This window comes from Mytilus galloprovincialis, chromosome 14, assembly GCF_965363235.1.
Source record: "Mytilus galloprovincialis chromosome 14, xbMytGall1.hap1.1, whole genome shotgun sequence".
Taxonomy (NCBI): domain Eukaryota; kingdom Metazoa; phylum Mollusca; class Bivalvia; order Mytilida; family Mytilidae; genus Mytilus; species Mytilus galloprovincialis.
In genome coordinates, this window is record NC_134851.1 from 20137146 (window position 1) to 20164698 (window position 27553).

The 27553-nt window shown below is 31.8% G+C and overlaps 1 protein-coding gene across 1 annotated transcript; it reads right to left on the reverse strand.

Moving 5' to 3' along the window:
* Nucleotides 1-2308: 2308 nt before the first annotated feature.
* LOC143058624 (scavenger receptor cysteine-rich domain-containing protein DMBT1-like) lies at nucleotides 2309-27310 on the reverse strand. The gene is made up of 16 exons (XM_076232099.1): nucleotides 27239-27310; nucleotides 25996-26134; nucleotides 25021-25211; nucleotides 24145-24283; nucleotides 21915-22105; nucleotides 17296-17437; nucleotides 12267-12457; nucleotides 11578-11716; nucleotides 10456-10646; nucleotides 10057-10195; nucleotides 8933-9123; nucleotides 8534-8672; nucleotides 7409-7599; nucleotides 7016-7154; nucleotides 3153-4912; nucleotides 2309-2802 (listed from the first exon to the last, which is right to left on the reverse strand). Exons 1-15 carry the CDS (start codon nucleotides 27273-27275, stop codon nucleotides 4627-4629), a joined length of 2445 nt encoding a protein of 814 aa, XP_076088214.1. The 5' UTR covers nucleotides 27276-27310; the 3' UTR covers nucleotides 2309-2802; nucleotides 3153-4626.
* Between the last annotated feature and the right edge of the window lie 243 nt (nucleotides 27311-27553).

Consider the following 27553-nt stretch of genomic DNA (forward strand, 5'->3'; position numbering starts at 1 on the left):
TAAATCTTCATTTATTACCATTGACATTATTTTTATCATTCCATACTTCATGGTGCCAAGATTCTTTTTCAAAAGTTTGTGAAGAATCCCATACATTATTCATATCAATTTCATCTTCTACATTTATAATTAAACTATATTTACGAGCTAACTGTAAAACTCTATCCCATGACGATTTTCTTCTAATCGCCCAGGTATAAACCTTTTTACATATATTACTGGTATTGACACATTTAAGACGTTTCCATAGTTTAAAAACTTCAACTTTTAGTAGTGTATCACCTGATAAAAAGCCCATATCACCTCTAACAGCTAAGTTTCTGCTTCTTTTGCTTAAGCCTAAGAAAAATTTACAAGCATTGTTTTGCAAATTATTTATACAATTGTGTATATTAATGCCCCATACACAGGAAGCATATGTAAATATGGGTTTGACTAAAGTGCCATATAATTTAGTAAATGCATCAAAATTCATACCACCAAGTTTTCAAAATTTTGCTTGAATAACACCAAGAGCTCTATTAGCTGATTTATACAATTCTTTGGCAATTATAGAATAATCTGAAAATTCATTCATAAGTACACAAAGATATTTATAACAAGCTGCATATTCAAGACAAAGTTCACCACATTTGAACTGAAAATTACTTCTTTGTATAGATTTATTTCTAAAATGAACAATTTTGGTTTTGTTTTTATTTAGATTTAATCTCCACTTTTCACACCACTTGTTTAAAATGTCCAACTGCTTTTGCAGTTTCTCTGCATCAGGTGCAATCAATGCAATGTTATCAGTATATAATAACATATAGGTTCCGAAGAACTGAATGTGCATTGCCTCCTACCCACTCTCATGTTTGAGAACAAATACCAATGTATAATATGTTGAAAGATCCTTAATATTTACAACCAAATAATACAGTTCAACCAATTCAAAGTTCACAACTTTATCTGTAATAGTGAGCTTATAAAAAAGAAGATGTGGTATGATTTCCTATGAGACAACTATCCACAAAAGACCAAAATGACACAGACATTACTCATTTGGACAAAAAAAAAAAAAACAAACTATGACAACCAATGAGAACAGCAATATATAATTTCAGCAGTGCACTATTTGTTCTGCTGTCAAACTAAAATTCAAGGTAAGGGAATGATTGTTGTTTCACAAACATATATCTACAAGCGACATTCTGAAGTTGTCGTTATTTGCTGTCTGTCGTTCCGAGGTTGTCGTTATTTGCTATCTGTCGTATTTGTGTTTTCGTCAATTGGTTTGTGCATAGATCGGGTAACAAGTTTTATCGTTTGATTTTTTTAAAAAGTTTGTCATGATTTGTATATCTTACTTTAAGGTATTACTTTTGCCTATTATTGAAGGCGAAAGGCGAGAAACAGTTCATTATGTTAACGTTTTTATTTTCATCTCTGGTGTAAAGATCTGCATCTGAAGTTATACCAAATCTTTTTTTTGAAATCAGCTATTTATTTTGATAATATTATATCGTTGTATGGACTTTTTACTGGCTCTATAAACGTTTAATCCCGCTCCATTTGTTTTCACGTGTCAGGAATCTGATTTTCAGTAGTTGTCGTTTGTTGATGTGATTCATAAGTGCTTTTCGTTTCTCGTTTCTCGTTTTTTTTTATATATATCAAACCGTTATTTTTCCCGTTTGAAAGGTTTATTTCTAGTCAATTCTGGGCCTCTTATAGCTTACTGTTCGGTGTGAGCCAAAGCTTCGTGTTGAAGAGCGCACCTTAATGGTTTTCTTTTACATCTTGTGACTTGGATTGAGGGTTGTCTCATTTGCACGCACACCACATCTTCTTATATCTATCTATATCTTACAATACTACCGCAATATTATATCTCTGTAAGGGAAAATAACTGTTAATACCATTTTTATCAAGCACAGGTCAAAAATCTTGAATTAAAAAGGTAGAATCACAATAATACTGAACTGCGAGGAAATTTAAAACAGAAAGTCCTTAATCAAATTGCAAAATCAAAAGCTCAAACAAATCAAACGAATAGATAACAAATGTCATATCCCTGACTTGGTACTGTAATTTTTTATGTAGAAAATGGTTGATTGACCTGATTTAATAGCTAGCTAACCCTGTCACTTGTAATACCCCCTAAATAATTTAGTCATGAATTCAATAGAATGATAACTACTTTAAACAGAAATAGCACCTACTTCAAGATTAAAGACACTTAACATTTTTTTATTATTTTTTTTATGGCTTGTTTCAGAGTAATAGTTTATTCTGTGACGAAATTCATTTTGCCACTAACTTTGGCATTGCTTTGTTAAACTGACAATAGGTTTTTTTTTTTGTATTTACAAACACTGTATGACACTAGAATAGAGCTGGCATATGTGAAGATTGTTGTAAAATATTTCTGCGTAACTAAATTGGTATATGTTCCTCTTAATTTGCTCGGTGTAGCTTATATTGAAGAACTGTCAGTCAGATATAATACTACTACAGCATGCCCTGGAATTAGCACATTTGAAAAACTATCAGACTGCAACAGTGTGATTTTAGTCTACTATATATCGTATAATTAACAGTAATGAAGATTTTTATTTTACCAACACTTTGAGTTCACATTAGAGGAGTTTTACTGGGAGTACTTCAATCCATTCAGATGTTCGCTCATAAACAGTTTATACATTTTCAAATGTCCTATCTTTGGCTCATAAGCCCTAACCATGTACCATTTGATGATGGATATTCAAGAACACCAATCTGCTAACAGCAACAATTATTGATAGTCCATTACACTTTTAACTGAAACAAAAACAAAAGAAAGATTGAATTGTTAATTTGAAGCATAATCAATGTTTTATAATTTAAGTGAATGTATATTGAACTTAATCTTGTTAATAGCGTCTATTTTTGATTTATGTATTGATATATATTGAATCCACATTTTAAACTCTTTCTTACTCTCTATACAGTGATAATTGTTTACGTCTGATCATGCATTCGTGTTGAAAGTAGCACATATTCAGCTTTCTGTAAGACCACCCATCTTTTGTCAGATATTGAATTTATTGTAATAAGCAAGCAGTGACAATGATTTAATACTTCAATGGACCTATATTTGAAGAAGTTTTAACAGTTGTCATTTATTTTACCTGATATAGCCTGTGTATTGATCATCAAGTAGATACGTTCTTCAGTGCACAGATAGAAAATTTTAACATCTAACAAGAAGTTCGGTCAATAAGGTGCGTGGGATCATCTTTCAAGTATGAGCAGAAGAAGTTGTTCCAATGTACTGTGATACTTTCGCTGATTTCGAGATTACGCATCATTCAGTTTCGCAAAGAAAAAATAAAAAAAATAATGTATATAATTTTGTGAGATATGTATATTATAAAATCAAAATGAAAACAACTTGTATGTAAATTGAATGATTGTAAGTTCAATTAATTGTAGATTTCTTTATGTCGAGCAAAATTTTGGTATTTAAGAGGTTCAATAAAACGGATTTACGTTCTCATTTCCAATTGTATAGCCTTATGAACAGTGAGAACTTTTAATTGTAATGTAACATTAACATAAACTCATCATAGATGATATTGCATGGAACTGCGTTTTGTAAGTTTCAAACATTACTAAGATCGTACAAAACATTTCAAATGTTAGATGAGAATATCTAGATTGATAACATAATACAGAAAAGTCCTCTCTCTCTCTCTTAAAAAACATTTAAAAAAGCAAAGTAAATACATGATGTATTGTATGATATATGAAACACTTGTAAATGATATAATATTCCTTTATCGTAAATCATACGTACAAGTTACCTATACGAGTGTATAAGTATATATATGCAATTAGTTATATGTTCAATGAATATATGGTCAATACATTGGATATACAAATGTACTATACAAATTATAATATACGTGAATACATTGTACTGACAATATTTTCTTAAACGGTTTACACTTTCTTTAAGCATCAAGTACAATTCTAAAATAAAACGTTAAACAGTTTGTTTACATGTCTTGATCAATTAGTTCAAATATGATGTAACATACCGGAAGTGGTTCACAATCTAACAGATGACCACAAATGAATAATACAAATTCGAAAAAATATAATACTTCAGATATATAGAACATATTGTGAATGCTTAACTTAAACTGAAGTGACGGTAAGGAATGACCCTTCATTAAAGCCGTCTATTTCAAAACGTCTTGATAACACCAATGATTACGTTTAAGTCAGGCTCAACTGTAAAAATTGTCCATTTTGCAGTACAAGAATACACAAGTAAGTCTTTCGTTCTCAATACAAGTTTTCAACATGTTTAAATGATAAAGTAAAAAAAAAAGAAAAAATATTGCTTTCAATAAGGTTGAGTTTCGCAAAACGATAATCTATAGATTTTATAGTTCGAAGATTTATGATAAAGATGTGTTATAAATGCCATTGACACAGAAATTAATAGGTCATCGTATGGCCTTCAATACGTGTGCTGTATTTAATAACATGCAAGGGGAAACCACAAATTGTACAGTTCAATGAATTCCAAATTAGTTGAATGTTGATATGCAGACTTTTGGAAAAATACAAATTCAATATCCATGAAAGTTTTCTTCAAATAACAAAAATTAGTACCAACGAAAATAAAAAAAAAATGTATAAACATTTTTTTACAATGGCTTCTAGCGTTTTTTTATAAAACACAATCATACCTTCATAATCTGTTGAACAATTATGAAAACAATCAATGCCGGCATCGTACCAGTGACTACAATGTGACGTATCGGTTGAGTATGTGCAATTGATTAATTTATGTTCTGAACCAGAGCAATGTATGGCATCTAACCAAATGGTTCCTTTTCCATCTTCCACATTTTGGTAAGGAATCATCTGTCCGGAACTATAGATCAATGAAAGATATAAGGTGTTAGATATTCAATACTGTTGCGTTAAAAAAAAAAAATTTTGCTCAATACTTTCAATATTTAGTTGAAGATATTCTTGTGAACCATTTTAAAAACGTTTCATTTAAATTAAAGAATAACTGCTAGTACGTTTTTGCCAGTAAATCAATACAAAAGAACTTCAGTGTTTTGATTTGTCCAAGTGATATCTTTGAAAACTTAAGGATTGCTTGAAAATTTGTGAACTTAAGGTAGATGGGGTATCTAAATTATAATCCATAGAATTTCTTAATAATTTGCCCAAATGTAGTTTACATCCTGCTTGTTTAAGAACATTAATACAAAGAATGTGTCATCGGACTTATTTTCACACTACAGGTTGCGCAAAATTGTCAAATGTTGTATAGATTACGCATGGGAAACCCAAAAAACCAAAAAAAGGAGTCCGGATATGATTCCGTCATCAGACTAACTTTAAGATTTAGATTAGATTTCCGGTTTGAAAGATGCACAAATACAACCAATCGTATGATAGATAACTGCATATGAAAGATAAATAAGCCAATCAGAGCGTTCTCCATAGCATGGGACTTAGATCGTATGAATCACAACTACTATGCCTCCTTATAGAGGACAAAAGTTATTTCTAGCGTTTATTTTTATGTAAACTACGATTATGATACTTTAATATATAGAGACTCTCTGTATTCTGTCTACTGTTTTCTATGAAATGTTTATATATATTAAAATAAGTAAAATATCTCACACAAGTACAACCAATCGTATGACGGATAACAAAAATGGAGAAAAGAAATAAGCCATTCAGAGCGTTCTTTATATCATGGTGTTAAGATAGTAATAATCACAAATATTATACCTCCTTATAGAGAACATTTTTTTTTCGCGTTTATTAACATGTTAACTACAATTATACTACTTTAATATATAGATACTATCTGTATTCTGTCAGGGACTTTCTATGTTAGTATAGAATGTCGGCCCTGATTCTGTCTACTGTTTTTTTTTTATATGTTTACTACTTAAGGTGTCATACCACTTGCATATATATATTACAATAAGTAAAACATGCTTAACTTCATCTAAAACTACCTCGACCAAAAACTTTAACCAGAAGAGGCACATACATGGGCAGACGGACGAACGAGCGAACGGACGGACGGACAGACTAGCCTGAAAACATAATGCCCATAAATGGGACATAAAAAATTATTGTTGAAAGGGAAATTAGTGATTTAGCAAAAATGAAAGTAAGGTAGAGATAAAAAGTAGGCGAGCATTTTTCGGGGCGTCAGGATCGTGTGTTTTTAAGCTCGGAATTTGGGGATTGATCCTTACTGGATCCGAGAATATATTTTTCGATTTCGTGAGTTCGGGATATGCATTTCTTTTAATTCTGCATCTCTCGATTTCATGGTTTTAAGCGCGGGATTTCGGGATCAGGACCCCTCCGACCACCCCTCAAATTAGCCTTAGTCAGTTAAACATGCTGCATATCCTACTATTGACATCTTAATAAAAGAGGGACGAAATATACCAAAGGGACAGTCAAACTGGTAAATCTAAAACAAACTGACAGGCTCTCAAAAGAAAAAAAAAAACACACTGACGGATTGTCCTAGAAGGATATTTTATTAGACTTATAATTGTCTATATACAAGCAGTAAAATTTATTTCATGTTTGAAACGGTGCAAATTGTTAATTTTAATTGACTTTTACCAAAAGCAGCATTGTAGCAAAGGAGAAGAATAATTGTGGTCTGAGGCCAGACACAAGAAAATATTTGAATTTAATGGATAGAAAACAAATATCGAACTTTTTTGAACAAGGAAGAAGGCTGTTGATACCTTTTATGAAATTTCCCATACATACTATCTCTTACAAAAAAAAAATCATCCTACAATAGTCCACAAGCTGTATATACCCGCGATTTCGCGGGAGTGTTCTAGTTTTTTTTCAAATTTTAAACTATAACTAGCCCGTAAAACACACTTTTGTAACAATAAATACGAAGAAATGAAGAAGGATCTGATTTATTCTTATTAATACATTTGTGATACAGCTTTGCACGCTAACTCACCAATATCCGAGTTGTCTACATGCTACTGCTGCATCCACATTATCAAAGTGATTATGACAAATTGTTCCCCATTCACCTTTATAATTAATTTCCAGCCGTCCCTTGTTTGCAGTCAAACTCGAAATTAAACGCAAACGACCTGCAAAGAAAATTAAGTTATAAAAATAGATGTTCAATTTGTGACTATTGTTCAAACTTTACTTTTTGGAAGGCCTTTAGTAAATTTCTTTGTGCAGAATTTGTTTTCCTAAGAACTTATAGTTTGACCATTTAAATTATCATGTTATCTGTTCGCTACAAAATTTTACCAAATATTAAAACTACATTTTTTCCTTTCAATGGCCATTGCTGTTCGATTGATTTAAACGTCTAAGATGTTTAATTAAAACCTACCTTCATCTTCTTCTAATGGACAGCTGAGATAACAATAGAGGCCGACATCAAACCAGTGACTACAGTGCAATATATCGATCGAGTATGTGCAATTGGTCAATTTATTTTCTGACCCAGAACAATTAACATTATCAAACCAAATGATTCCTTGTCCATCTTCCACATAGTGATGGCGAATCATCTGCCCGGAACTACAAATATGATAAATACATGAGGTAATATGTTCTATATATGGCGTTCCAATATTTTAAATATGTTCAATTCGTTAGATATATATAAAAAAAAAAGAGGATTTGGTATGATTGCCAATGAGACAACTCTCCACAAGAGACCAAATGACCATAAATAAACAACTTTAGGTCGCCGTATGGCCTACAACAATGCGTAAAGCCATATCGTATAGTCAGCTATAAAAAACCCCAAAAAAATGACAAATATAAATCAATTCAAACGAGAAAACTTGGTCTTATTTATGTACCCCCAAAAAACCATGTTACACATCAACAAACAACAACCACCGAATAACAGACTCCTGACTTGTGACAGGCTCATATATACTGGTATGAGAGTACTTACAGTTACCGACAGCTAGTTCAAAGTCACAAATCATGAATCTTAGGCTAAATTATTAATCAGTACATATACAACGTCAAATGGATTTAGTGTAAATAAGCCATAAACACATGACATACACTGTCAGATGAACTTGTGCAATGACAAGATACATATATCTACAAATTTGCAATGATCAGTTAAATACTTTGTGACCATTTAAAGATTGATGCGTTCAAATTAATCATAATGCGTAACTGCTTATATGAAATTTCGATTTATTGAAATCAATAGATCCTCATTATATTACCTGGTCACTTAATGACCATGAGATTCCGGGAAAAAACAAGTACTTCCTGTAAATTTTTTCACCATTTTGGCAAAAGGTTATGTGATTTAACCGCCTTAACTTAAAACTCGTAGTAATATAACCTTTCAATCATTTGATATTATAAAACGAATTTCATATTTTAATCAAACACATTGCCTGATGTATTTGGTAAACAATAGGCTGAAAGGTCTAGTTTAGAAATATTTACACATTTGTGATAATGCTTTGAATTTTATACTCACCAATATCCGAGCTGTCTACAGGCTACTGCTGCATCAACATCATCAAATTGATTAGAGCAAATTGTTCCCCATTCACCTTTATAATTAATTTCCAGTCGTCCTGTATTTGCAGTCAAACCCGAAATTAAACGCAAACGACCTGCAAAGAAAATTAAGTTATGAAAATATATGTTCAATTTGTGATAATTGTTCAAATTTTACTTTTTGGAAGGCCTTTGGTAAATTTCTTTGAGCATAATTTGTTTTCCTAAGAACTTATAGTTTGACTATTTAAATTATCATGTTATCTGTACGCTACAAAATTTTAGCAAATATTAAAACTACAATTGTTCCTTTCAATAGCCATGTTCACTGCTGTACGATTGATTTGAACGTCTAAGATGTTTAATTAAAACCTACCTTCATCTTCTTCTAATGGACAGCTGAGATAACAATAGAGGCCGACATCAAACCAGTGACTACAGTGCAATGTATCGATCGAGTGTGTGCAATAGATCAATTTATTTTCTGACCCAGAACAGTTAACATTATCAAACCAAATGATTCCTTGTCCATCTTCCACATAGTGATGGCTAATCATCTGCCCGGAACTATAAATATGATAAATACATAAGGTAATATGTTCTATATATGGCGTTCCGATATTTTAAATATGTTCAATTCGTTAGATATATATAAAAAAGAGGATGTGGTATGATTGCCAATGAGACAACTCTCCACAAGAGACCAAATGACCATAAATAAACAACTTTAGGTCGCCGTATGGCCTACAACAATGCGTAAAGCCATGTCGTATAGTCAACTATAAAAAAAAAACAAAAAAATGACAAATATAAATCAATTCAAACGAGAAAACTTGGTCTTATTTATGTACCAAAAAAAAAACAATGTTACACATCAACAAACAACAACCACCGAATAACAGACTCCTGATTTGTGACAGGCTCATAGATACTGGTATGAGAGTATTTACAGTTACCGACAGCTAGTTCAAAGTCACAAATCATGAATCTTAGGCTTAATTATTAATCAGTACATATACAACGTCAAATGGATTTAGTGTAAATAAGCCATAAACACATGACATACACTGTCAGATGAACTTGTGCGATGACAAGATACATTTGTCTACAAATTTGCAATGATCAGTTGAATACTTTGTGACCATTTAAAGATCGATGCGTTCAAATTAATCATAATGCGTAACTATTATATGTAATTTCAATTTATTGAAATCCATAAATCCTCATTATATTACCTTATCACTTTATGACCATGAGATTCCGGGAAAAAACCAAGAACTTCCTGTAAATTTTTTCACCATTTTGGCAAAAGGTTATGTGATTTTAAGCGCCTTAACTTATAACTCGTAGTAATATAACCTTTCAATCATTTGATATTATAAAACGAATTTCATATTTTAAATAAAATCATTGCCTCATGTATTTGGTAAACAATAGGCTGAAAGGTCTAGTTTAGACATATTTACACATTTGTGATAATGCTTTGAATTTTATACTCACCAATATCCGAGCTGTCTACAGGCTACTGCTGCATCAACATCATCAAATTGAGAAGAGCAAATTGTTCCCCATTCACCTTTATAATTAATTTCCAGTCGTCCTGTATTTGCAGTCAAACTCGAAATTAAACGCAAACGACCTGCAAAGAAAATTAAGTTATGAAAATATATGTTCAATTTGTGACAATTGTTCAAACTTTACTTTTTGGAAGGCCTTTGGTAAATTTCTTTGAGCATAATTTGTTTTCCTAAGAACTTATAGTTTGACTATTTAAATTATCATGTTATCTGTACGCTACAAAATTTTAGCAAATATTAAAACTACAACTGTTCCTTTCAATAGCCATGTTCACTGCTGTACGATTGATTTGAACGTCTAAGATGTTTAATTAAAACCTACCTTCATCTTCTTCTAATGGACAGCTGAGATAACAATAGAGGCCGACATCAAACCAGTGACTACAGTGCAATGTATCGATCGAGTGTGTGCAAAAGATCAATTTATTTTCTGACCCAGAACAGTTAACATTATCAAACCAAATGATTCCTTGTCCATCTTCCACATAGTGATGGCTAATCATCTGCCCGGAACTATAAATATGATAAATACATGAGGTAATATGTTCTATATATGGCGTTCCGATATTTAAATATGTTCAATTCGTTAGATATATATAAAAAAGAGGATGTGGTATGATTGCCAATGAGACAACTCTCCACAAGAGACCAAATGACTATAAATAAACAACTTTAGGTCGCCGTATGGCCTACAACAATGCGTAAAGCTATGTCGTATAGTCAACTATAAAAAAACCCAAAAAATGACAAATATAAATCAATTCAAACGAAAAAACTTGGTCTTATTTATGTACCAAAAAAATCCCATGTTACACATCAACAAACAGCAACCACCGAATAACAGACTCCTGACTTGTGACAGACTCATAGATACTAGTATGAGAGCACTTACAGTTACCGACAGCTAGTTCAAAGTCACAAATCATGAATCTTAGGCTAAAATATTAATCAGTACATAAACAACGTCAAATGGATTTATTGTAAATAAGCCATAAACACATGACATACGCTGTCAGATGAACTTGTGCGGTGACAGGATACATTTGTCTACAAATTTGCAATGATCAGTTGAATACTTTAAGACCATTTTAAGATCGATGCGTTCAAATTAATCATAATGCGTAACTACTTATATGTAATTTCGATTTATTGAAATCAATAGATCCTCATTATATTACCTTATCACTTTATGACCATGAGATTCCGGGAAGAAACCAAGAACTTCCTGTAAAATTTTTCACCATTTTGGCAAAAGGTTATGTGATTTTAACCGCCTTAACTTAAAACTCGAAATAATATAACCTTTCAATCATTTGATATTATAAAACGAATTTCATTATTTTATTCAAAAACATTGCCTCATGTATTTGGTAAACAATAGGCTGAAAGGTCTAGTTTAGACATATTTACACATTTGTGATAATGCTTTGAATTTTATACTCACCAATATCCGAGCTGTCTACAGGCTACTGCTGCATCAACATCATCAAATTGAGTAGAGCATATTGTTCCCCATTCACCTTTATAATTAATTTCAAGTCGTCCTGTATTTGCAGAAGAACTCGAAATTAAACGCAAAAGGCCTGCGAAAAAAATCAGTTATCAAAAGATGTTAAATCAAATAGACTTTACTTTTCGGGGTTCTTTAGTAGATTTCTTTGTGTATAGTATGTTTTCCTAATATCAGTTTGACAATAACAATAATTGTGTTATCTGTGCACTACACACATGCTTCATGTTTTCTTCATGATAAATTCAAATTTTCAAAACTGGTTATTTGTTATTTATTATGCTTTCTTATTTGATTTGTTTCCGATTTAGATTGTTTTATTTGTGTTACTTGGCTCAACAGTATTTAATTTTCCCAAATTCCAAGAAAAATTTATTAGTAATATTACTAAAAAAACAGACCAGGAAACAACATCTATCCATTGCAAATCAGATAACAGTGCATCTTTATCATATATCAAATACGATATACAACAAATTGTTATAAATTGACGTATAGCAATTTGTTTATGTACTTCACCGAAGTAGACTGGTTTAACTGTACCCTGTTAACAATTTTAAATTTCAATAGAAAAGTGCACTTCTATACGATAACTTCAATTGTTTGATTTTAACCAAACCCACCTTCATCTTCTTCTAATGGACAGCGGAGATAACAATAGAGGCCGACATCAAACCCGTGATTACAGTGCAATGTATCGATCGAGTGTGTGCAATCGATCAATTTATTTTCTGAACCAGAGCAGTCCATGTTAGTAAACCAAATGGTTCCTTGTCCATCGTCCACATATTGATGAGTAATCCTCTGTCCGGAACTATAAATAAATGATAGAAACATGGGTTTACATGTTCACAATATGGCGTTCTCAGATTTTAAGTATGTTCAATACTTTTAATGCTCCTTTGAATATTTCAATATAAAATGGAGATGCGATATGATTCCCAATGAAACAACACTCCTCATGAGGGTAAATGTCAGATGATTGAATATGCAGAAATATTTGTCACAATCGAAAACCCCTAACAAATTTGCTCACTAAAAGTATGAGGGCATACACTACAACCATGGTACTTGAAGACAATTGTATCACCGGTTTGTTCAAAATTATTTTGAAGAATAATTGTATATATATATATGTTATTTCTAGTAAATCAAGTTTAATAGAACTTTTTTTATATTGCTTGGCCATCATATAACCCTGAAAAAAATAGAGTACGTCTTGTAAAATGTGTGAATTTACATCATAAAGTAAAAACTGATTTATTCTCATCATTAGTATCGATATCTTTACATTTGGTATTGATTCAAATTCTTATGAGAATGGAACCCATATAATTAAAATCACTGAAAAGCAAACCGGATTCTGTTTTCCGGTACTATATGTTTTGCAATTGCAAAAAGGCTTTCAGTCACATATAAATATTCTTCAAAACAGACATTTAATATATTTTTAATAACTTAAAAATGATACCTTTACAATTACCAATCAAATTCATGTAATGATGGTGAAATATACATTAGAAAAATCTTTTTCAAATGCTCATTATAAATCATTATAGCAGGTAAACACATTATCACCTTTCGAAATCAACATGTGTCAATAGAAATATGAAAAATGAGGTTTGATTGCTAGTGTACGCGACAACTCTCCATCTAAGTCGCAATGTGTCAAAAGTACACAATCATAAGTCATAGAAAAGCCTTCAACACACCACCATGGATCAGATTAAACAGCAAGCTACACATGTATCAGATGCTCTAGAGTTTTATCCGTACATAAAGCTAATTAGTGTGTAGCTTTTCAAAAGATGATCATCTCTAAACAAAAGCTGTCGTTTGTTTTACAAAAAAAACATATCAAGCTGTAAAACGGAACTTTTTAACATTATATACTTAGAAAGATCAAATTTAATATTCGAATCTCAGGTAAGGGATCATTCTTAAATATTAATCGGCTAATAAACTTTCAAAAGTAGATTTCAAAAATGTGTCTGCTCTATGGTCGGGTTGTTGTCGCTTTGAAACATTCCCCATTTCCTTTCTCAATTATATTATGTATAATATATAGAAAGGAATCTTAATCTCAAATATGAATGTCGAACAAAACCTTCAAGCTTTGACTATTATATTATGAACTTCAAATGTTAACCACAAATAGTCCCTTGTAAATTTTGATATAAATTAGATGAAGGATCTGATTTATTCATATTATAACATTTGTACGGAAGCCGATAAGGGTCATTCAAAAAAAATATTTTATGTCGTTATTACGACATAGCATGTCGTAATTTCGACATAACATGTCGTTATTACGACATCGCTATGTCGTAATTTCGACATAACATGTCGTTATAACGACATTGCTATGTCGTAATTTCGACATATCATGTCGTTATAACGACATCACTATGTCGTTTTAACGACATAGCTATGTCGTAATAACGACATCGCTTTATTTAAAAGAATATGTATTATGATTGCCAAGAGACTAAATGGCAAAGAAATTAACAATTATACGTCATCATAATGTCCCCGATAATTATAAAAGCCCCCGCATGGTCAGCTATAAAAGAGGGAAGAAAGCTACCAGAGGGAGATTCCCCGAAATGCTGTGTGGCAGACAGTGATATTATTCAATTATTAGCTCCCTCGGTAAAACTCCAAATGTCATATTTAATGTATTCTCTTGATAAATAATTTACATGAAGCTTAATAAGTATATACAAATGTATTTGTTAATTGCATAGCTTTTGCTATTTGAATTCATTGGTTGAAGATATTTATTTATATTGTAAAGTTTAATATTTGCATCGTCACAAAATCTTTGGTTACCTCCTTTGGGTACCTTCAGTGAGAAACTTATATATGTTATAGATACCAATTTGGTATGATGGCCCATAGTGTTAGGGCTGTACAGTCAAACAAAGTCGTTATAACAAGTTACCGGTGCTAGAATAGCTATGCAGTCACACATGTTGGAAGAATGAAATGTGGAATTATTAGAGGACTGAAATTGTACAACCAAGTCAAGCCAAGCTTTCAATCTCCCTTTTAATAAGCGCAAACTACATGGCTTCTTGGTATAAGGGTGTATTGAAGTATTGATAGCTCTATTTCTACTTTCAAACGTTGGGCACGCGCGATGTTCCTACAACCCCTAGGATTTAAAACAGAATCTTCGAAATTTCATCCGCAAAACAAAATAAAAATGTTAGAAAACACGAACAAATATTAAAACAAATTCAATATATGTTTTGAATTATGTTTTTACAGCTCTTGAACATCTCCTAAGTAATATCTAGTATATTTGAGGATTAAAAAAAGAAAGCTATGTGAAAAAAACGGATGTCCCCATCCGACGTTACATTTATGAAAAACTGTTTTAACTCTTATGTATAATGATACTATTTCTTATTCTCTGATCTTCTTGATTCTTGACAGGAACAACGACATGTGTCGGTTTTTTGTGGCGTCAAATCCGTTATTTTACCAAATTTCATTTGGCTCGACTGCATATTGTAGAAAAAAATGAACAAAAATAGTAAGACAATTATAATGTCTAACAAAAGTACAATATTTTCCTCATGTGAGTTCAAATATTGCTGATTCAATAACATCTTCTCTACACAGTCGTTTTTCAAACGGTAGCCATTTTGTCAAAGTTGATACTTCATTTTTCAAAGCAGTTAAGGCGTATTTTTTTTATAATTGATCAAAACAAAAGTTACATATACGAAGAGTAAAAAAATGCCAAGATTCTTTCCTTATCAACTACATACTTGGGTCTTAAAGGAATAAAATGCTTCCATACATTACAAAAGGGAAGCCAATTTTTCCAAATGTTTGAAAACGTCTAAAATCCTAGACGCTAATTTCCGACGTTAAAATGTGCTAATGTTTCAATTAAATGTTTATGATAATTAAAACAAATCGTGTTATGAAATTTGGAGAAAGATGTTAATGATTGCTGCCGAAAAAAATTTAGTGCATGTTGCTAAAGACTCCGCCCGGGGAAATAGGTTCGAGACAGGTTAAATTTTGCAATTTTAATAAATTGTATAGCTTTTAACGATTCATTTAAAAGAATTTGGAAATGGGGGGGGGGGGGGGGGGAATCCCATTTTGTAAAATAAATTGAAATTTATGTTACGGAAGTACTCCGAAATAGATCATTTAAAGTCGTCACTTCAGTTAGGTGCAATCACCAATATCAAAACACTAAATACCAGTTCACGGAATGTTTTACTTCGCGATTTGTCCTGCTATTTCGTGATGAAAGTAATTCCTGTACTAGCGAAGCCGGAACTTTTCGTCAATATAAACTTGTGCATGACATGAAGGTAATTGAAAGACGAATCCCAAACAGCAACGAAAACCATTTCATCGAATTAAAAAAAAACGGGATTATATTTTTGTTTGCGTTTTCGCGGACGACCGAGGAGTAGATTACTATATTTTAAAATGTATATATCTGAAGATGACTTGGGAAATAATTCTCAAGCCAAGGTTCAAGTAATTGAAGGGGTGTATTTCGGCAACAACTTATGTGCCAGTGAAAATACAATTCTATTCAAATTTAAGCAAGGGTAAAAATGTTCGATTTACTTGCAGAGTGTCAGATATATTTGTATTGGGGATGAATTAAGATATAGAAATTTTACAATGACGGATGATATGCAACTTGAAAGTTAAACATCCTTAACATAAAAAAAAATATGAAAACCGTATATATGTACTTCCGTCCCATCTTTTCTTCCTACATAATTTACGACAGTACTGCATTTAAAGTTGAAATAACTTAAAGGGTAAACATTATTATATCGATTTCCACAACTCGAGGTAATTATTTGATAAAATGACATCACAAAACGAACAGAACCAGAATCAACCAACAATATAAAAAACCGAATAAAACTTGCAAAAATTAATCGAAGTCAAAGACCCTCTTGGACGTCGCATTTTAAGTGTAACGTGTTGTAGGAATATCGTGCCCATCGTTTGAAAGTAGCATATGAGCAATTGCTACTCTTATTCACCCTTATTACAAGAAGCCATGTAGTAAGCGCTTATTTTGAAGGAGATGGGATGTTTAGTTGGCAAGTTAGGCTCGCATATTCACATAGTCTTATCTTTCTAATCTGTCTGTACAGCCATTTGACATTCTTTAATTTATATCCCTCTATTTTTGTTTTATAAAATATATAAGTTTCTCACTGAAGGTATTCAAAGAAGGTATCCAAAGATTTTGCGACGATGCAAATATTAAACTTTACAATATAAATAAATATCTTCAACTATGAATTCAAATAGCAAAAGCTATGCAATTAACAAATATATACTCATTAAGCTTCATGTAAATTATTTAACAATAAAATGCATTAAATATGAAATTTGGAGTTTTACCAAGGGAGCTAATAATTGAATAATAACACTGTCTCCAACACAGCATTTCGGGGACTCTCCGTCTGGTATCTTTCCTCCCTCTTTTATAGCTGACTATGCGGGGCTTTTGTAATTATTGGGTGCATTATGATGACGTATAGTTGTTAATATCTGTGTCATTTAGTCGTAATTACGACATAAAATTATTTTTTTGAATGGCCCTTATCGGCTTCCGTACATTTGTGATACTGCTTTGAATTTTATACTCACCAATATCCAAGCTGTCTACATGCTACGTCTGCATCAACATGATCAAAGTAAGAAGAGCATATTGTTCCCCATTCACCTTTATAACTAATTTCAAGTCGTCCTTTATTTGCAATACAACTCGAAGAAATCAAACGCAAACGACCTGAAAAGAAAATTCAGAAATGAAAGGCAGTAGATGCTAAATTAGTGCGATAGAAATGTATGTATTCGTTTGACTTAAATTTACTTTTCAGAAGTCTTTTGGGTGATGTCTTTGTGTATATTTGTTTTCCTCAGAACTGTCAGTTTGACAATAATGTTTGTTATAACATTATTTATATATACTTTCCGTCATGTAATTCGTTTTTGAAGGCCTTTACATAACTTTTTAGCGATCTTTTCTAAAAATCGAGAAACCCCCAAAGCGAATTCGACAGTTATATTTAGATATTATCTATTATGTTTTTGTAGATAATATAAAAAAGAAGATGTGGTATGATTGCAAATGAGACAACTATCCACAAAAAACCAAAATGACACAAACATTAACAACTATAGGTAACCGTACGACCTTCAGCAGTGAGCAAAGCCCATACCGCATAGTAAGCTATAAAATATTTTTTTCCTGAAACATATGATATATATTTGTAGGTTATGCATTACGGATTGCGGACTTTTAAATATATATGCAACTTATTTTTGTATTACCCGTATCCGCATTGAAACTGTTTTGATGCATCTCTCAATACATACCAGTTTTCAGTTGTCCTATTTTGAAGTAATCAGAAAAGTTTGATGTTCGGATGAACAAATCGAAGGGGAACATCATTATAATTATGGTGTTATCTGTACAATATAAAATCGAGCTGCTTACAACATGATTATTTCAAATATTTTAAACTGAATGTTTCTTATGTTCTTTATACTTGATTTTTGTTTTTGGTTTGTATTAAGATTGAAGTCTTAGTTGATTTTTAAAGGAGTCGACGATATTTGATTTTCAAAAAATAAAAAAATTACCTTATTATTGTATTTGATACTTTATAACTAATGATGACATTGTGTGAATAAATACAACGAAACAACAAGCTAAGAAACAACGTTTTCCATATATAGAACAAATACCAGTGAACCGCACCAAAAACGTGGGGGGGGGGGGGGGGCGATCTCAGATGGAAGGGTAAGCAGACCCAGCTCCAAATTTGATATTACATCTATGGTTATCTTTATAAGAACTAGTACTGCACAAAAGTAAACCGTGAACACGGTAATAGAATTTCTATCTTCCTAGTGGTGTAAATGTAGGATTAAATAGTGTCCCCCATGAAATGATGTCCCTTGGACAAAATTTCACAGATAAGACCTATAAAATTTGGTCCAAGACATAATAGTATTATAAAATATTGTCCACTTCTATGTAAAAGTGTCCCTTGACAAGAGATTCTATTGTGACATTCTTTGGTCATCTTCTCATAGTGAAATCATGTTCATATTGCATAAAAGTCTTGTCTAATACCTTAAAAAAAAATTTACAAAAATAATAAGATTAAATTGACATTTGTTTTTAAATATAATAGGAATCTATGAATTGTTTTAACATCTTTGAATTGTCCTTTTTTACAAGATCAATAATGTCATGAAAAATATTCATAAATGCTTGATTGCTTTTTCTTCTTGCACATACATTTCGGTCTTGTTTCAATTTGTCCTTATGAATTTCAAATTTCAATGTTTTCTCTTGTGTTTTGTTTTGTCAACATGTATATATAATACATTTCATTGTTTTTAATTTGAAACTGCTTTGCCTTCCTTCTAAATGATCTCCTATCATTATTTTCAAACTTTTGTATTGACCGTAACACACATAATCATACAGCTGTTTATAATTATCACTTTCCATTTTTGTTGACATCTGTGTTGTCTTTATTTAAATTTCAATTTTGATTTAACTAATTGATTAAAACATTTCAATGATTTCTAAATTATTTCCCTTCTTTAGGAACAGAAAAAAAAGATACACTATGAAATATTGTCCTTTGTGACATATTTTTATGTAACATCCATGAAATTATGTGCAAGTACTGGGGACAATTTTTCACTGACCATATGTGCACTTTAATTTGTAAATCTATATACCCGCATAGTAAATCATCAATATTTTTTATGTCAGGATTCAATGTGTAATACAATGGACAGCAATATTCCATTATAATAAGAACAATTTTTTTGTTCGCATAAATTTAGGGTGCCAGCATGTCCTCTTTTTACTCAAAATACTGATACGTAACAAAATTTCAGTAGTTTTGATACCTCATACTGACTAGTACAACAATTGTTGTTTACCCCATTGACCAAAACTGATCAAATGTGCACTTTAATTTGTAAATCTATATACCCGCATAGTAAATCAGCCATATTTTTTATGTCAGGATTCAACATGTTCAATGTATAATACAATGAACAGCAATATTCCAATATAATAAGAACAATTTTTGTTCACATAAATTACGGTTGCCAGCATGTCCTCTTTTCACCCAAAATACTGATACGTAACAAAATTGCAGTAGTTTTGATACCTCATGCTGTCTTGTACAACAAAATTATTTGACCGCATTGACCAAAACTGACCATATGTGAACTTTAAATTGTAAATCTACATACCAGCATAGTTAATCAGCCATATTTTTAATGTTGGGATTCAATGTATAATTATAATTTACAGCAATATTCAAATATAATAACAACAAAGTTTTGTTCGCATAAATTTAAGATACCAGCATGTTCTCCTTTTTCCCAAAATATTGATATTTATTACAAAATTTCAGTAGTTTTGATACCTCCATGCTGTTTTTACAACAAAAGTATTTGACTGCATCGACCAAAACTGACCATATGTGAACTTTAAATTGTAAATCTGTATACCTGCATAGTTGATCAGCAATGTTTTTGATACCAGGATTTTTTTAGTAGGAGCATATATGTACATGTAATCAATAATATTGGTAAACTATATAAATGCAACAAAAATTCTGCATAACATGAGAGTGTCAGTATTTCATCTCTTTATTCAAAATTACAGTCACTACATATATATAGTAGTTCATGATGGTGTGTAAAACAAAACTATTATGCCGCATCATCAAAGTACCAACACTGACATGTCTGATTATAGTCCAAATAATAATGACGTCTGGCAAGGCTATTTTTATTTCTTTCTGGGACGCCCTCCTACGTTGACGCATACAACAATCACTTTTCAATTGTGGCGTCAGATATTTTGTTTGATGACATCCAAATTTTACGGGAACCTGTGTGATATCCAGCAATGGCAGACAAATAGCAATATTAAGGTGTATTCATTTGTAAATACTACCCTAGTTACAATGACTTAATAAAAAAGATTCTCTTCTGGGAATTGTATACTGTTTATCTATTATGTCGGTTCATTGTTTTTGCTTATAGTTCAACCTCAAATGACAACTATTTCATTAAAGTGTGTATTGAGTATAATTCTGGGACGTCCCATATCAATCTCCGGCGCAGAGATCACATATCCGTTCCGTTCAATACTACGTAACACAACACTCATATAAGTGTAGTATTGTGGAGCAAGTAAGGAACGGATATGATCTCTGCGCCGGAGATTGGTCCCATATCTCAGTTAATCGGCAAAGACAAATCGCTTGATCAATCTGACGAATTTGACGACATTGTTGATAGTTTTACCACACCGTATGTTTACGGACACTGTAGAATTTCTGTTAGAATATTCTGCGGAAAATAGAATAGTTAATCCAATGCAAACAAGTTGAATAACAATGAAATATCCATGCATGTACAACTGTATGCATAAAGTAAAATTAAGGAAGGAACAGGTAAAAAACGGGGAACGAAGCAACGTCGACAATGTTGTTGATATCCCGTGAATATTGCTCCGAAGCGTTGGACAACCTTTTTATCCGCCTTCTAATTAAAAAAAACCAGTCTATGTGATTGTATAAGCATGTTTTCTATTCAGTTATGAATACATGTATATCAAATGAGAAAAAAGAGAATTTGTATAATATCTAGTAAAGTCTAGCGAGTAAATAATAAATGATATCTGTGGAAAAACAATGGGAATATTGTTTTACGCATTTTAATTAAAGTTCAAGTCTGATATGGAAACTCTTATAACAATATACTGTCATAAGCAGACCTGTCCTCAGGTCTGGTCAATAGCAGACTTGTCCACAGGTCTGGTCAAAAGCAGACCTGTCCTCAGGTCTGGTCAGGAACAGATCTGTCCACAGGTCTGGTCTGAGGCAGACCTATCCTCAGGACTGGTCAAATGCAGACTTGTCCACAGGTCTCGTCTGGGGCAGATCTGTCCTCAGGACTGGTCAAAAGCAGACTTTTCCACAGGTCTGGTCTGGAGCAGACTTGTCGATAGCCCTGCAGCAGTTCTTAAAAAAGCAGACAGTAGGTCTGGTCCACCAACGACGAAGTTAACTTGCTTGACTGCTTAAAAATTCTCAAGTTAACTTAGAAAGCAGTAAACAAGTTAACTTTTGTCAAGGTTAGGACCGCACCAATCTGTACGTAAGTCATGAACATTTTTTTACGATTTCTATCAACAATCTATTTAAATCACATTTTACCTTCATCTTCTTCTGATGGACAGTTTAAATAACAATGGAGGCCGACATCGTTCAAATGACTGCAGTGTGATGTATCGATTGAGTGTTTGCAATTGATTAATTTATGTTCTGAACCAAAACAATTGACGTAATCCAGCCAAATGGTTCCTTCACCACCATCGACGTATTTGGAGTGAATCATCTGTCCAGAACTATGTATAAACGAAAGATAATTCCGAATGATGTATTGTTACATAGGGATGCTAGAACTCGTTTATAAACAGTGTGAAGTGCCCTATGAATTTTAATAAAGCGGTTATCATTTATTTTTCGTTTCGTATTAAACATTTGACAATGAATGTTTTATTTTTGTATTCATAAACGTGGAGTTAGATATTCACTACTTTTCGTACTAATATTTAAGGGGTAAACTCATTAAAAAAAATAAACGTCATAACAAACCGCCCATTAAAGGGAGACCTTTCTGTATAAAACCTAAGTTATGTGCTCTCCTGATTGGTTGATAATGTTTGTAAGAAATATTTTTCGATACATGGATCAAAACCAGAAATAAAAATTCAATGATTAACGTACTTTTGTTGTTTTCTACAGGGTTGAAAAGTAATAGGGTTCAGTAAAGGAATCAAGTGCAAATCTACAGTGTGTGTAATCAAGGTCATGTAGATGCCCCATAAATGCTGCATGACCCTATGTTTTATTGTTGCAAAAGAAAGGGCTACTTTTTTTACTTTCATGAATCATATATGAAAGCTTCTAATTTCGAAAGGTATTGCAGGCAGTACTTTAAAAAAAGGTTATTTGGATGGAGATACGTCTCGTCTCATTGACACTCAAACCACATCTTCCTATATCTACTAAGTATATACATTTAAATCACGACATAGATTAGCATCATAGTGAATAGTAGATGTCTAACTGATTCGTGTAATTTACAACATAAGAACCCTAGATGGCCGACTTGTTTAAGTAGTTACTACTGTTATCATAAGCCAGAAAGCACTGAAGTTTTGAGTTCGAACCCCGCTCGTGCAATTGCACTTAACTCAAATCTTAATTGACTATGACTGACAGTTTCCCTATCGAATGTCGGTGGTTTCAGCAGCACATTGGCTTACTCCACCAATAAAAACTGGCCGACTCGAAATAGCTCAAAAGCGTTGATAAAAAGTGGTGTCAAAACACAGAATATAAAAATCATTCAAATCGTTCTGATATTTTCAATTCTATTTAGTACTTTCAATGTTCAAGACGATTTTGACAACGGTTAATTCAAAACAATGTATGGAGAGTAACTACTAGTATGTTATGCACAGTATATCGATTCAAAAGAACTTCAGTGTATGGCTTAGATATGTGATTCATCTGAAAGTGTCAAGAACTTTCGTAAAAAACTCTTAAGTTTAACATCACGAACGACATAAATATGATAAGCAGAACATTTAGCAACTTTATACTTAATAGGCAAAACATTTAGCAACTGTGTATTAAATAAGCAAACTTGATTCAGTAAAAAGGTCCATTTTGTTTGGAATTTTCGAGAGGTCTGTGCAGATATGTAAATCTGTCATTAAAACAAACAAATACTTTTGTAAAATATTCGCTGTTAACATTTACAGATTTAAACCGCAATGATCTTTATAATCAGGAGATGGGTATCCCGAAGGGGAGTATTTTGTCTGTTATATTATTAAACAGAGCTGATATAACAAATTGTAATAAGATATGATATTTAACATGTTTTATGAGATAATCTTTTTTTAAATGAGACTATAGAATGTAACATTGCTTTCATAGACGTTATCATGAATATCAAACTTTAAATCATAGAATATCCTTATGAATTTAATCAAGAAATGACTGCAATATTTTGTTCTGTCTTTGAAGAAATAACATAAAAAAAATTGGTACATACTTAATATGCCCATAGCGGGTTATTTTACAGTGTACTCCACATTCTTATGTTATTTTGAATAGACAGAATAAATATTACAGTCATTTTTTATAATTCAATTCTAAATTCAATTTTAAACCGTAGAAAACCATGAAAACATTTTGATGATGTCACGGTCACATGACAAAATTATGTCAATGGGCTGATAACAAAGTGACGTCAGCCAATCAGAAGATGCGTTACATCCAAAATTCAATTATTATAAATTAATATGATTCAATTGATTCAAAATCATTTATATATTAGTAGTGGTACTGCTTTTTTAAATTTTATACACACCAATATCCTAGTTGTCTACAGGCTACTGCTGCATCAACATGATCAAAGTAGTTTTGACATATTGTTCCCCATTCACCTTTATAATTAATTTCCAGTCGTCCTTTATTGTCAGCGGAACACGTCATTAACCGTAAAAGACCTTAAAAAAATCAATCATAAAAATTCAGATGATTTATCAGTGAAAGAAGTTTTCAAACTTTTTATATCCATGTGACACACATACCTTTCAAAACCATTTTGTAAAGCTTTTGTTGTTCAATTTTGTTTATTTTCTATTGTAATATGAAGTAACTAAACTGACAGCAGACTTGTTATATGTACGCTAAATATTGGAATGTTTACAAAAGGATTTAATTGATAATTATGTTTTAAAAGGTCAAGCTTTCATGACAAAGTACAATGCTAAACATTAAGAGCAACACATTTAAATTAAAAAAAAAAAAAAAAACCAGCAGATTCCTAATTTGTTTGATCATGTCATTCCAAGCTAAAAGTAATCAGTCTTATATATAAGAAAGACGTGGATATGATGTAGACCACTCAGATGCTATATGTATTCAAGTTTAGTTTAGAGGAACTGTTCTACAATAGACCAAGTAACTTCTAAACAATAATGTGTTTTTCATTTTCTAATACAATAGCCATGCACATTTTATTCTATTAAGTTTAATACCAAAATTACTGATTGGAAAGTACCTTGTCAAATGGCAAATTCAAAATTTAACACACCAAACAAACAAAGGTAACAACTATCAAATTTCTATCTTGGTACACACATTTTTTTTTATGTAAGATTGGTAGATTAAACCTGGTTTATAGGTTACTGAACCTCTCACTTTTATGACAGACGAAAGTTTGTTTAAAACTCTATCGTACCTTCATCGTCTTCTGCTGGACAGCTGAGAAAACAATGGACGCCAACATCTTCAGAGTGATGACAATGCGATGTTTCGACAGAGTGTGTACAGTTCAGTAATTTACTTTCTGAACCAAGACAGTCTATGTCATTTAACCAAATAGTACCCTGGCCGTCATAAACCAGTTTTGATGGAATCATTATTCCGGAGCTATAAATAAATGAAAGATACACGGGGTTACATATTTTCTACTTTTCGTTCTGTAATTTATATTATGTTTATTACTCTAAAGTGGAATACTCAATCATTCACGGCCCGTAGAAAAAACTACGGTACTACTCTTTAATTGTTGATGTCTGTGTCATTGTGTTATCTTGTGGTCAGTTGTGTCATTGGCAATCATACCACATCTTCTTTTTTATATTTCCGTTCAGTCATTTATTTTTGTCAAGTACTTGTAATGTCTAGTTCATTACATGAAGAAAACGTGTTTGTACAAAGACAATATTGGAAAGAAACAATCTAATTTTCAAGTAACTTGGTGTATCAGAATCCCACGAATGAGTCAAAAATATAAGTTATGCAAAAGCTCGATGGTCACCACATGTGTCTATTAACAAAGGATTTTTTTTTACTAAAATGGTATATTAAGCAAATTATTATTTTTTTAGATATAATTGTTCCACAACTCAAACAAGAATGCTTTCAATTTAACTTTAAGAAAGCAAGACAGATCGTTTGCCTTCAGTTTTCATAGTGTTTCGGGAAAATGTCAGCTGTTTGTTAATAAATTTCATAATATCCATGGAATTTTATTTCGATACAGATTTTTGTGTTAAAAAATAGCTGTCGATCAAATATCTCTTGATATTACATTCATAATTGGAACTTTTTGAACCTAAGATAATCTCTAATACAAAGGCCACAAATGTGAATAATGAACTTATTGGAATTGATTTTTACGTTTTGTAACTGCCTCAAAATCAATACAAACCAATATCCGAGCTGTCGACATGCCACCTCTGCATCAACATTTTCAAACTGATTATCGCAGACTGTTCCCCATTCACCTTCATAATAAATTTCCAATCGTCCTTTATTCAATGGACTTGTCGAAAGTATACGCAAATCACCTAAAGATAGTTAGACCAAAAATCAGATATGAGTACAAGACATATAAGTATGAATAACACAGAGTTAAATGTGTTCAGGGAACATATTTTCTCAAATATACAAAACACATGTTTATAAAACAAAGGTAATGACAGGTATGCATTTCATCAGTTACTTATGTGGTATGCACTGAAACTCAATTGATGTGCCGACGTCGGAGGCTTTAACTGCATGTAACCAACACCAAAATCATTGTCAGAGAGGTCAACCAAGTATATATGTTGGGCATGCTTTGAGTTCTGTGTTTATGTGTTAAATATGCCTTTATCATATTCATTAAATTGTGTTTTTTGTCAATTATACGGTTGAATTTAAGGGCCATAATTTTTTTTTCGGTTGCATTTCAGTATATGAATTTGAAATATAATGGTTTACTCTGATAAATTGTGACATGGATGGGGAGTTGTAAACCGGTATTTAATAAGCAGTTGACGTTGCGGCCGTTAACGTGTCCCGCAAATAACGTCGGTAATCAAATATTCTTTAGACGTTGCGTTTTTACTACACATTGATCTGGTCATTGATAGTCATTACCAAATCCAATGCCAGTATCGTTGTTTGAAGGACAATAAGGAGCGTTTCTGACGTCCAATTGTCTGGTTACAGCACCATTCCTTTTTCTTTTTGCAATTTTGTTATGTGCCTATTCAGATTTTTGTTGTTGAGTCTTTCCAATATGGAGATGCAGCTTTTTCAACTGATTTTAGTGAACATATAAATTGAAAAATTGTATCACTTAAAAATAAACTTAAAAATCATTTTTGGGTTTCAAATTTTGCTTTAAGAAATTCGCGCGAGTCAGATATTGATTTTGTTAAATAGGAAGAAGTATGAATCGTATTTATTTGAAAAGCAATATCATGTCTTGCTTCATTGTAAAAACCATCATCAAATATGATAGTTGCGTTTTTCAAGTCCGTCAGTATACTTGCATTTAGTCATGAATATGATGGATAAGAAATTCATTGTATATTTCTTCATCATTAATAAAATTAGTTATTGTTACTTAAAAGTGTAATAATGATGGGATAGGTCAAAACGAATGTCTAATTAAATTTACCAACCCAAAAGCTGGCACTCGACCCCACATAATAAGTTCATTGCAGTTAGAAGAATGGTCCATACCAGTTGATTCATTATGCCTATAAAATAAAATATGGTATCAATAGACATTTTTAGAAAAAAAGAAAGATAAAAAAAAACTGAACTCCGAGGAAAATTCAAAACAGAAACTAATCAAATGGCAAAATCAAAAGCTCAAACACAGTAAACGAATAAACTACATCTAAAACGGTTAACGAGAGCTGCATTGTGTTTAACATTGACTAAGAAGCAACGGTTCTTTAATCATGTTAATTAAAAAACAAAACAAAACAAAC

Excerpts from the sequence above, each read along its gene's own strand:
- LOC143058624 (XM_076232099.1), bottom strand. The coding sequence starts at position 27,275 with ATGAACTTATTATGTGGGGTCGAGTGCCAGCTTTTGG. Across the intron at positions 10,647-11,577 it reads TGTAGACAGCTCGGATATTG|TTCCGGGCAGATGATTAGCC; the intron begins GTGAGTATAAAA and ends TCATATTTATAG. Across the intron at positions 7,600-8,533 it reads TGTAGACAGCTCGGATATTG|TTCCGGGCAGATGATTCGCC; the intron begins GTGAGTATAAAA and ends TCATATTTGTAG.